General features: G+C 37.5%; 1 protein-coding gene across 4 annotated transcripts in view; it reads left to right on the top strand.

The window, feature by feature from the left end:
• The window catches only part of ARHGEF28 (Rho guanine nucleotide exchange factor 28), a 306,206-nt gene that overhangs the window by 276,352 nt on the left and 17,128 nt on the right, over window positions 1-12,726 (top strand). Inside the window, exon 36 of one of the 4 annotated variants that reach the window (XM_055254424.2) lies at window positions 10,934-11,011. The exons of the other annotated variants lie outside the window; for them this stretch is intronic. Coding sequence (XP_055110399.2) covers window positions 10,934-11,011 — 78 coding nt within the window. The remainder of the gene's footprint in view (window positions 1-10,933; window positions 11,012-12,726) is intronic. 4 annotated transcript variants of the gene reach the window in all.

The raw sequence follows: 12,726 nt of genomic DNA, 5'->3' as shown, positions 1-12,726 counted from the left end.
TTAAACACCCAAAATGAAACTGTTAACATCATTTGTCATTGTAAAAAAAAAAAAAAAAAGGTGTTGTCTCTCTATAAGTACCTCATAATAACACAATTTGCTAATCCCATTAAAGCATTTGCCAAGTATAAATGAAAGGCAGCTCGTGTTACCAGCTCCACATGAATCCGAATGATTTAAATCTATGTCTATTATAAATTGTTTTCTGTGGGATATGAGGTAGGGAATGAGAAGAACTTGAAACCTCTCTACCGAAAAGCAGATGGTATGCAATAGAATAAACAAATGGCTGGCCACATGGATGTGAAATAAATCACCCACAGCAAAATGTTTCAGAAACATAAGACAAGCAGTAGTATAGAAGTCTTCAGAACTGGATACAGATTTGTTTCTATGCTTAATATATATTCTTAGTTTGTCAGTTGGAGGATAATTTTTCAGCAACAAAAAAGTTTGAAGGTATTTGGCTTCTCCCAATTCAAGAGTAATAATTCTGACACTGCTTATAAGGTGATTTATTACTGATCCAAAAGATGTTGATTCTTAATAGTGGCTAATTCTTTACATGACTTAAGTCACTATGGTAACATTCTTCTTGTCAGTGTATAGGAGAGAATGAAATAGTTTTTTAAAGTATTGTTTCAGATATTCTTTAGATAAAGAAAAAATATGATGAAATAGTTCAGGTTAAATAAAAGGTCAAGCAAAATTTAGAAAAATGTAACTTCTTTATTATCTTGCAACTTTACTACAATAGAGAGCACATTGCAGAATGCTTTTCTAAGCACATGTTGCTTTGCTGTGTTGGTTCATTAATGTGCTATTTACAGTGCTTCATGTGTTTTTGTCAGCATGGTTTTACATATTGGCTTTGGTATATTTCCGAAACTCAGTTTGAGTTAAACCACATTCAGCTTTTGTTTAAAAGAAGCACGTCTCTTTTACTTTTTGTGTATCTCCCATCTTTTTCTATTGACTTGTGCTTCAGAGTAAAAACTTTTTAAACCATTTGGCAGCATACTTGCAGTAGATAGAAAATGTACTAAGGAAATAAACAGTGATTATATACAAAACAAGTCTATCTACATGTAAGGAACTAGAGCCAAAGGAAATGCTGAGAAATGTACTTACGCTTAAGAAATTGTATGTCCAGAGTAGGCCAAGGGCGCTCAGGACATTGACAGGAGAGAGGAAAATCAACTTTGGCTTAAATCTCTCAGGAACATCCTGGTTTATATAAGTAGGGATTACATCAGAAATGCTGTGTGTACTGTTCACCACTGGAGTTTTGCAACTAGTCAAAAAACCTTATTTATGTTTGTTTACTTCGTGATAAGCAATTTCTACAGGGGAGAAAAGAAAGTCAGAGAATAGGCGGTGATAAGAAAGTGGATTGAAAATAGGATATATACACTTAAAAGAGTGGTCAAGGCTAGATAAAATTATTCAAACCCTCCAGAGCTTTCCCAGCTTTCATCATTGACAGTAACACAACATCAGCCGCTGGTGATGGCCTTAGCTAGGCTCCGTGGGTGCTTGCCACACATGGTCTTGGGGGACAGTGACTGTGGGGGGCCGGACAGGAAGAAGCAGGCTCCAGAGTGTACTGGGTGGTAACAGTTGATGTGCCAGAACCAAGGATGAGGCAGTGTTCTTGTCCCCTCTTCTGTGTTTTGCTACTGAATCTGGGTGAGTGGCCATCAGTGACCACTACTGAGGATCTCCATAGTTCACCGTAATCTGGCTAACATAATTTGCCTATAATGTTGTGGGCTGGTATTTTAGCTAAATGTGCACTTAACCATGATTTCATTCAGGCTTCAGTCACTCTTTCATTGTTAGGCCATAAGGTCAACTGTTCCAGGTAACATCTTAAAGAATGGTTTGCCCTTTTGCCTAGTCCGGTACTGTGGATAGAGGATCAGCTCAGATCAATGAAAATGTGAATTTCTGCAACAGTAAGGCTGATGGGGAAAAATTGCATATAAATACAATTCTCCAATGTGTTTCGATACCACCTAGATAGGAATTTCTGTTGGTTTGTTCAGTACAGCCTCAGCAGACATTTTTGTGCTCTAATTGTGATTGGTTTCTGAATTGCTCTACCCCCACCCCTGCTACCAATAATTATATGACACATCAAATTTCAGGCACTGTGCTAAGGTTTTACATGGAGAAATTCATTTAATACTCACAACAACCCACTGAGATGGTTCTGTCCTTTGAGAGGGGCAGCTGGGATACAGAAAGGTCAAGTAACTTGTCCAGGTCACACAGCTAGTAAATGGCAGAGCCAGGAATTGAACCTGGGAAGATTGGCTCTAGAGCCCATGCTGTCAATCATTACACTATACATTCTTAATTGCTTTTTTTTTTTTTTTTTTTTTTTTTTTTTTTGAGAAGGAGTCTTTGTCGCCGAGGCTGGAGTGCAGTGGTAACATCTCGGCTCACTGCAACTTCCACCTCCCGAGTTCAGGTGATTCTCCTGCCTCAGCCTCCTGATTAGCTGGGGTTACGGGTGCCCACCATCACGCCTGGCTAATTTTTGTATTTTCAGTAGAGACGGAGTTTTGCCAGGTTTTCCAGGCTGGTCTCGAACTCCTGACCTCAAGTGATCCACCCACCTTGGCCTCCCAAAGTGCTGGGATTACAGGCTTGAGCCACCACGCCCGGCCTAAATTATTAATTTCTAGAAAGCTGTTTTGAGTTATACTTTTTTTTTTTTTTGAGATTGAGAGTCTCACTCTGTCGCCCAGGTTGGAGTGCAGTGGCATGATTTTGGCTCACTGCAACCTGCACCTCCTAGGCCCAAGTGGTTCCTCCCACTTCAGCCTCCTGAGTAGCTGGGACTACAGACTTGCACTATGACCAGCTAATTTTTGGCTTTTTTATAGAGATGGGGTTTCCCCATATTGCCCAGGCTGGTCTTGAACTCCTGGACTCAAGTGATTGACTGTTTCAGCCTCCCAAAGTGCTGGGATTACAGGCATGAGCCACCACACCCAGCCATGAGTTGTACTTTTTAAAGAAGTTGGTTTAGATATAGAACTAATCTAATCCTTTGGTAATGCCTAGTGGGATGTTCATGATTAAAGACCAGGTTTTTGTTTTTATTGTTTTTTTTTCTCCCCTCCTTCCCTTTTTAATAGTAACATTTGGAAAATATTTCTAAATGTTTTGGATTGCTGTGGCCAACTCTTGCATGGGGCCTGAACATTTTCAGTATCATAAATACTCTTTAGCTTTACTTTTTTCCCATAAGGGACATTTTCTTAAAAATATTGTTTCTTTAATGTTGCCTAATAATAACCCCACGTTATCTGTAAATATTTTTTAAGATAGCACTTTAAAGAACTTTACTTTCCAGTTTTAGAAGTTATTTCATCAACAAAATTCTTGGATGTTCAAACATTAAATCCAAATTGGTATTTTATTTGTAGTGGAAGAGATGGTTGGTTTAAGAACTTTTTCTGTACTCCTCTGTGGGACACCAGCCAAGACTACAGAATATTTGAATTTCCTTAAACAATAGTCTCTGTGGGACAATTGCTATGTAATCGGCCCTATGAGATGCCCAACAGCATTACTCTGAAAGGCAAAAACAAAAAACCCAACATTTTATTCTTGTGACTTTTTTTCTCCTAGCTTTAACATTTTAGAACTATATATTGAATGCATCTATATGTTATTTGCTTTTTTCATTAACAGAGAAAACATTTTATGGTATAAAAATCTGAAATCCTAATCTCCCTTTTCAGTTATATTTTTCTGTATACCTCAATATTTGCAGGTTTCCCAAAAGTTCTCTTCAATTCAGTTAAAGCATTATGATTTTGTTATGCATATGATAAAATTTAAGTTAAGCCAAATTTTATGTTAGTAATATAGATACTGGGAAAAAAGTAACTTTATTAAGTTTGAGTTCTCTTTCCTTTTACTACATATTAGAATTTGGTGCCAAGAAAACTATTTTCAAAATTCAAAGCATTGTACTTAGAATACCTCATCTTGATAATTTTTTTTTTAAAAGACGGCTGTGTTAAACTTTCAATGACAAGTTTTTTATGTAAGGCAAGAAAATAGAAAATTTCCAAATGAAAACCTATGCCATACTTAGTATTTAAATAACAGTCTTAAGAAGTGAGAGGATAATTTCTCATGTTTTAAAATATTTCATAATTCAGAAATTGACTTACTTGTGTAATCTATGTGGAAAGAAGCTTTGCCCAAAGAACTTTAGGCAATTTTCCCGGAAATTGAAACTGGTATTAGACACCATAAACTTCTATGATGTGAGTGTATTTGAAGAGGAGGAATGTATTTGTTGACTAGGGCTGCCGTAACAAAGTACCACAGGCTAGGGGGCTTAGACGATAGAAATTTATTTCTTCAGTTCTGGAGGCTAGAAGTTAGAGATCAAGGTGTTGGCAGCATTGGTTTCTTCTGAGGCCTCTTTCCTTGGTTTGCAGATGAGATGGCCACCTTCTTCCTGCATCTTCACCTGGTCTTCCCCCTGTGCCTATCTGTGCCCTAATCTCTCTTTATAAGGATATCAGTGATATTGGATTAGGGACCATCCTAATGACCTCAATTAACTTTATTCTTTAAAGCTCTATCTCCAAATACGTCCTGAGCTACTGGGGGTTAGGACCTCAACATATGAATTTTGGGGGGACACAATTCAGCTCTTAACAGGGGACAAAATGATGATTTTTCTCCCTACCATAGTTTTAGGTGTCATGAAAGCCTTAATTTAATATTAAAAAGCCTTAATTTTATATATACCAAAGTTGAACTATAACAACATTGTTAGTTTTTTGATTTGGTAAGGGAAGTGAATTGAATTTTGTAAAAAAAAATAATTACATAAATAGTAAAATTGTGATGAATATTTGTATGTGTATATTGATAGATATTGATGTCTGTTATCAAGCCTAGTTCAACACATAGAAATTAAGGCAGGAATATTAAGTCCATTTCCTACTTAATGAAACTAGAGCAGAAAATATTGAGTCTATAGGTTCATTTCCTACTTGTAGTTTTATTTCCAAGCCTAGGCCTTAACTAAGGGGCTTTGGGAATTGTGAGTACTCTGATTGGGAGGGACATTACGTGCCTTTATTTGGGATTGCTTAAATGAAAACAAAGCTGAAGGGTTGAGGACATTAATTACAACATCAAATTATTATCCAGAGATACATATAGGAGTCTGAAGAAATCAAAATGAGGAAATCATCTGGCGACTCTTTTTTTCTAGAATCGTGACTATCATGTTAGGTGATGTTTTAAAGGAAACTATAATATTGCTTGCTCTTGGCAATCTGTATCATGACAAAAATATAAAGTATTGGGCTCAAGGGCTTAATTTTCATCTTTCTCATTGACAAGTGGAGATGATTGACTTTAGCCTTTTGCAGATTTTATACCAGGAAAAGGAAAGATGACATTCAGTTGTAGAGCCTGGTGAGCCAGGAGTGCTTACTGCCAACTTCCTCATTGCATATTTCTCTGGGGGCAGGGTGGCTATGTGAGCCAACTGGGCCAGGGCCATCCCGCCTCGGCACACAGAGCCTAAGACACAGCAGGAGAGCAAAACCAGCAGGTGGGTGGATTCAGAGGCAGCCAGCCAGCCATGCGGATGTCTGTTCATCTCCACCCTGGGTTCCAGTTTAGTTTGGACAAGCTGCTGAAGTGTGGGAGTCCACATGGTATGAATGCTCCAGAGAGCATCAGAGGCTAGGCCTGGTCCTGGCCATCCTGAGCTTTAAAAATGAAGAAAATAATACATGCACACATATACACACACACGTGGTCTATGGGCTACATGTGTGACCTCTCTAGTATGATGTGGCTTTACTCCCAAAGAGACTAAGGCTTGGGTTTGGAGGGGAAATTTATATACCAAACATAACTGAAGGATGAGGCTTGCTGCCATCCATCACATTGACTGATGGGGTAATAATCCGACTTCAGCAAAGGAAAGGAAGCATCACTCTCTCCATGTGTTAGAATCTGGGGACTGTCTTCTCCCCTTCCAGCCATGCAGATTTTGTTTTTAAGGTTTGCTTAAAATGTGAAATGTTCGGCTGAGTACCATTGATTCATGTTTGCCTAAGAAGAATATGACCATCTGTCTTAGGGGGCGGCACGCTTTTCCTTAAAGGGTCCTATAGTAAATATTTTAGTTTTTGCAAGCCATCGGATCTTTGTTACAAGTAGTCAACTCTGTCATTGTAGCTTGCAAAGCAGCCATAGACAATATGTAAATAATAAGTTTAGCTGTGTTCCAGTGAACTTTCTAAAAACGGGTGGCTGTAGTTTGTCTACCCTAGAGGCTGGTTTCCAAACTTTCTTTTCCTCCACTTAAGTTGAGGAGTGACAATTACACTCCTCCTTGTTTGGAATGTTCACCTTTGGGTGAATTAATAGTGCAATATTATATGGCATTTCATGCCATTCAAAAGCAGATTTGAATTCATGATCTCATTTGCTCTTTATAATGATTTTGTGAAATGATGGTTACTGTCTCTGTAAAGAGACAACTTTTCTCTTTCACTTTTTGTTCAGTCTCTGAAAACATAAATTCAGAAAGAGATAGCTGAATATACCAGACAGAGTTTAAGGCCGGAGGCTTAAAACTTGGAGAAACCCTTCTCCCCAACTCCAGCTCCCCAAATTCTGTGATGGTATTGAGGAGGGCCACCCTCTGACTGTGCAGCTAATGAGAAGTAAGATACATGGATATGAATTTGTTGCTAGAATCATGCTTCCCATAGCTGGCTATGCATCAGAGTTTGCTGTAGCAAACAAACAAAAAAAAGAAATACAGATTCCTCTATTCAGAGATTGTGATTTGAATCAGGGCTTGGCTGGAGCCTGCAAACTTGTGTATCTAACATTCTTCTTAGTTGATTCTGAAGCAGCCAGCCTGACACATGTCCCCGGATTGCTGGCCTGGGATACTGGACTTGATATAAGAGAAATTTGCTTCAAACCCTGGGCTCTGGCTCCTACTGCCGTGTGATCCCTAAGTCTTAGTTACCCCATCTGTACAAACGGGAAGGAAGTGTTAACATAATTATTTAAAAAAATGCCTGGCATGTCCCGGGGATCCAGTGAGCATCAGCTTCCTTCCTACATTCTGGAAATAATGTATTCCGATTGCGATTCAGGGGTTGCCTGCCAACAAAATGAAAGTGTTTCCTAAACGTTATTAGAAAGCCAATAGTTTAAAATATAAAATAATTAGCTGTAAATTGGGAAATTTTTTACTCAGATTGGAAATACATTAGAATAAAAAGGGTAACTATCTTTCCATATCAATCTCAGAGGAGGTGTTTGTCAGTGGATCACCAGAATTGTTTTGGGGATGAAGCTCTGATAGCACAGCATTTTGCTTCTTCCTTTTGTTCCTCTGTCTACTGGAACAAGTTATGTAAGTCAATTACATTTTTAGAACCAGATATAAACACCCAAATGTCAGATACTCTGACAACACTACTGAACATCACCTCCATTTGGGATGGAAAGCTTCCTTATCTACAGACCATCCAACACTTGTTGGTTATATTATGTAAATATACCCCCAGGAAGACTTCTAATTGTACTTTGGTTTCCGGAGTGGGCTCTCCTACTAGAAAGAAAATGTCAAAAGCAACCTACAGGAATATTGTAGTGTAAACTATTTGTCATTTTAAGTCTAAAAATTCTGTTCTAGTTTATCACCTTAATCTCTTTTTGAGTTTGGTTATCCCGAATCAAGTCGTACTTGTTAGTTCTGGAGAAATTGATAAAAATCATGGTTCAGCATCACCAGAAAGCATCTCTTGTTAGCACTTATAATTTGAATTATGTGGGGTAATAATTTATGTAATGTCTGTCCCACTAGAGAGGAAGCTTCATGTGGGTAGAGCGTTACATATTTCTCTCTTGTTAATTGCTCTATCCCCAGCACCAAGCAGTGTTTGATATACGATGAAGATTTGATAAAAACATTTATGAAATGAATGGAGTAGTCCAGGTCCACACTCATTAACAGAAATGAAAGCAACCACGAGCTGAAGCCACACAGTTGACTGTTTTACTGAGGCATTGAAAGAAATTGACGTATCAGAGAAATGGGGTGTGTGATGGTGGTTAACACAGGCAGGATAGATGAGTGTCTCCGGCTAGCTAACTGGCTCAAGTGTTTGTTTTAAACTTTTTATAATATGGATGCATGTTAGATAGCATTCTTAAAATGTTGGGGTAACTATAAGATTGTTTGCCTTTAATATCCTACTGGATTCCTAGTAGTAGACTTAAAAAATTACAAACATTTCTTCTGCCTCATTAGTATTAGAGTAAGTTTATCAATGTATAGTACTATATGTATCAGTTTGGCATAGTACTTTTTGTTCAATTCTAGAGAGCATCTTTTTTTAATTTTACTTTAAGTTCTGAGATGCATATGCAGAACATGCAGGTTTGTTACGTAGGTATACATGTGCCATGGTAATTTGCTGTACCTATCAACCCATCATCTAGGTTTTAAACCCCTCATGCATTAGGTATTTGCCCTAATGGAGAGCATCTCTTTATATGAGTTATTTTTCCATTAGAACATTGTATACATATAGCCCCCATATGGCCATGCATAGGAGATGAGAACTTAAAAAGTTAAAATGTGTTTCCCATAAAATGCTTTATGGTACCCTGAGCTTTAGAAATGAATCCAGTGCTGTCATTGTAGGAAGATGACACATTTACCATTTAATTGTTATATCAATAACAATTAGTCAGCTTATCTGTTCACTGGGGTATTTCTTTTTTAACCATAAAGTAGCTTGAATACCATGACATCAAGCGTGGGTGGCCAGTTCAACATCAATGAAACACTTTCTTAAACTCTTTTTTCTTCTGCTAAATCCTACTTAACAGTTCAGTGCATCTCCCCAGGCAAAAACAATTAGTATTTGTTTAGTTAAATATGCTCCTAGAATGTGAACCAATTTCCCTGGCATGGCCTTCTAGTTATCAGCCTTAAAATGTTGCCTGAAACATCAAATATTTATTATAGCAAACTTAAAATGAAGTGTGGTTGAATCTTAAGAAATAGATCCCTTTACTTTACCCCAGACTGACTGAAATGTACTTGTGTTCTTAGTGGGTCACTTTTCAGACACAGCAAAGGAAGAAGAGTTGTTCTGCTCAGACCTTTGACCAGATGATAAATAAGCCTGGGCCCTAGTTTTGATCTGTGGAGATGTGAATTTGCCACGATAAATCACTGTTGAGTTTCCTTGAATAAGGGGCCACAGTATCCATTCTCTTTCTGGATAAGATATTAATTCAGTTTAATTTGAAATGTTAATGCTTGGTTTGAAGATTTACCTAAGGAAAAATGTAGGCTTCCAAAGCGTGTAGTTATGCAGGATAGGTTTCTGAGCTTTTTGCTGAACAATTTCATAGTAAGGCTGTTCAAATTTAATTATTTTCACAGTGACTCTTTTCCATACTCTTTTTGTACAAGTTTTATTACACTACGGCTTTTTCTTTCTAAAACGTAACATGGTGAATGTTTGTATTAAATATAGAATATTTGGATCATCCACTAGAAATTCGGAAGACTCTGCTTCTCTGATGAATGGAAGCTGTTTTTAAGGAATGGTGCTGTAAGGCTTTGGAAGAACCATTTACAAGCAAAATATTGGCAGAGTTTTGATTTTATTTAATGACCTACTTCCTACCAGTGATCTTGGCACCCTGTGCAGTGATTTGCAATCAATTAATCATACAGAATAAATGTTGTAACACTACAATAAGGGCATTGCACTCTAAGAGTCTCATAAATCCACCAGAAACAAAAAACAGGAATTGCATGCTCAAAGACTTCTTCATGCAAAACCCCAGATGAAAAGGTGATTTTATGTTCTGTTTTCTAAAGTGTCCTCAGAAGCCTTAAGATTTTCTTGTGGATTCTGAGTTTTGAAGTTCCCATTTCTCAAAGACTGTTTGGCCCTTTACTGGGCTGTCAACATAGGAGTCTATAAGTTTTCGCCTCATTCAGTTTAGTCACTGATCATTTAGTTGGGGAATTCTTGATTCTGAATTACCAAGAGAAGCCCATGGCTTTGTGTTTTCCTCTGAATTTAGGGCAGTCACTTTCAACTGCAAGAGGCCATATTTTGGGGAGCCTTTGTAGAAATGATTGAGAAAGGAGGCATGTTTCCATCCTGGGAATACACTGACATTTGCTAGAGGCAGATGGCAGAAGATAGGATAGTGAGACATCAGAAGTCAAGGAGATTTCACATACTTGGCTTTGCCAAAAGCTTCTGGAATCTGCGTGTTCAGGATCTTAAGCTTGTGTGCTTGTCATTTCAGATGTGCCCTTGCAGTTAACTGTTTAACTATGATGGATTTTTTTTTTTCTAATTTTAGCATAGTAAATATAGAGCTATTAAACATTCTTAAAATTATATAAGCCTAAACCCTTAGATGTGTGTATATTGTGTTGTCTTTATTCATTTTCATATGGTTCTGTTTTTGGAATGTTCTTATAACAAGAACATGGAAGTTTAATATATATTCCATCTGACTAAAACTGAACCCTCTTTAAAGAAACTAAAGGTTTTCAAAGCTGTTTTACTTCCAATGAGTAGTTTAAACTTCGAGTTCATGATGGATTTATTCCTATCAAAAAGTTGTACTATTTTTGATTACTTGTTAATGTATCCAGATTGGCATCTTAGACACAAGTAGAGCACATCCTATATTTTTAGATGCTTGATGCTTCTGTTCAGCATAAGCCCTAAAAAATACTAAGTTTTGCAAATGCAAAGTACTTTTCATTGGCATGGAAATTGGAGGGAAAAAACACAATGAATATTTTGGCCAAAATGTGATGGTCTGTTAGTCAGCATCTGGTAATGCAGCCATATTTTGCATTCAGGCTCCAGTATGAGAAAGTGCAGTTGTACATGGACATCTCCCCCGGGTCTGTGGACTGGAACCACATCCACTTTGAAAGGTAATACAGCAAGGGGGGTGCTTAGCCTTCTTTTAGGGTACTCCACTCAACTACCTACATAATTTGGTTTTTAAAATGTTTTGGTTTATGCTAAACAAGCAGTCTGAGATAAAGCATGGTAAAAAAAAAAATCAAATACTAAATTTGTCTTTATGAGCTCCCTTTCTCTGATGAGCTGGCTATGAGTCTGTTACCTTCATGAATATGGAGCAAAAAGCCTAAATCTGAACTCTGTCGGCTGGAAGCAAACAAAGTACTGGGAAAAATTACATCAAAGTATGCTACTGGTAGAAGTCATCATTGGTCTTGGCAAGACTACAGAGGGTTTTTTTCAAATGCTGCTGCCAGTAAATTAAAATATTTTCTCTTTGTATTTGTCAGGTAAGAGATATAGATATATAGGTAAGATGAATATATTTGTCAGGTTCAATCTCTTGCCTACTATGATAGCCAGTCCCTTCACCCCCTCTACCATAGGATAGACACACAATTGAATTCTTTTTTGTGTAAAACAAGGTGGGCTTAAAGGTAAAACATTGATCTTCTCAAACAAACTTACAGGACTTCTGGTGGTGACTATTTTCAGTTTCTTTAGAGAGACTGTTGGCTAACTTTGAGGATGTATGGTTCAGGAAAGTTTCAGAAAATATGTTGCATGAGGGATAATTAAATGACTGAGTTAACACTAACCCAGAAAAAAAAACACTAGGGTTGAAACAAACCCTAGTTTCTTCTGGTCAAAAATGATGTTGCTTAGCAATAGACTCTAAAATGCTTTATCCAATTTATTTTATTTATTGAGACATAATTTACATAGAGTGAAATGCTTAGCAATATCATTTTTGACCAGAATGACCAAGAACTGAATCAGACCAGACATGTTCCTGTGAGGAACTGCCATTCAAAGATGAAAAAATAATGAATCCAACCCCCATTGCCTGCAGCCAAGTTTCAGTAAAAGTTGATTGAAAACACACTTTTCCAATGTAATGAGCCTTATGTACACTTATTGATACTTCACTATTAAGTGAGGGACTTGAGTGAAGAATGGATGAACACATCAAGTGCACTTTATTTATACTGGACAATGGAGATGACAGGCTGGCATAGTGATTAAGATGGAAGTCTTGGGAATTATGCCTAGGTTCAGATTCCGGCTCAGTCATTTATTATCTGTGAAATTTTAAGCAGGTGTTTAAACTTACTTGGTGTCTCACTTTCCTCATCTCTACAGTTGGATTTCTGATAGTATCTACTTTGGAGGTGGTATGATGATTACATAAAACAATGTGTGTACAACTCTTAGACCTTTGTGAGCACTTAATAAACAGTACTGTTACCACTGTTACTATTATATCTTGTGGTGAGAAAGGAGTACATGATTAGGAAGTGCATTTGGTGCATTCGAGCCACTGGGCTGCTTCTAAAGTGGTTGCTCTGGTGACCAGAGAGACTTGTTATGCCTCATTTGGGTATCACGTGAATCAGCACATGTCAAAAATTATTCCACAATTTGGATGTTAGTATTAGGTATTATATAAGAATTTCCCATAATCAAATAATATTGAGAAGTGCTGATTTTTGGGACGGCACAACTTTTTCCAAACTTCTATTGTGCTCCTGTGCACTGTGAATCTGCAGAAGTGGCCCCTCCCAAACCCTTTTAACCACAGCATCCACCTTTGGAGGCCAGCATCTTGCAAGACTACTTATTC

This window comes from Symphalangus syndactylus, chromosome 18, assembly GCF_028878055.3.
Source record: "Symphalangus syndactylus isolate Jambi chromosome 18, NHGRI_mSymSyn1-v2.1_pri, whole genome shotgun sequence".
NCBI classification, from domain to species: Eukaryota; Metazoa; Chordata; class Mammalia; order Primates; family Hylobatidae; genus Symphalangus; species Symphalangus syndactylus.
Note: the sequence above shows the minus strand (reverse complement) of the source record. Positions and strands in the feature narration are given on the sequence as shown.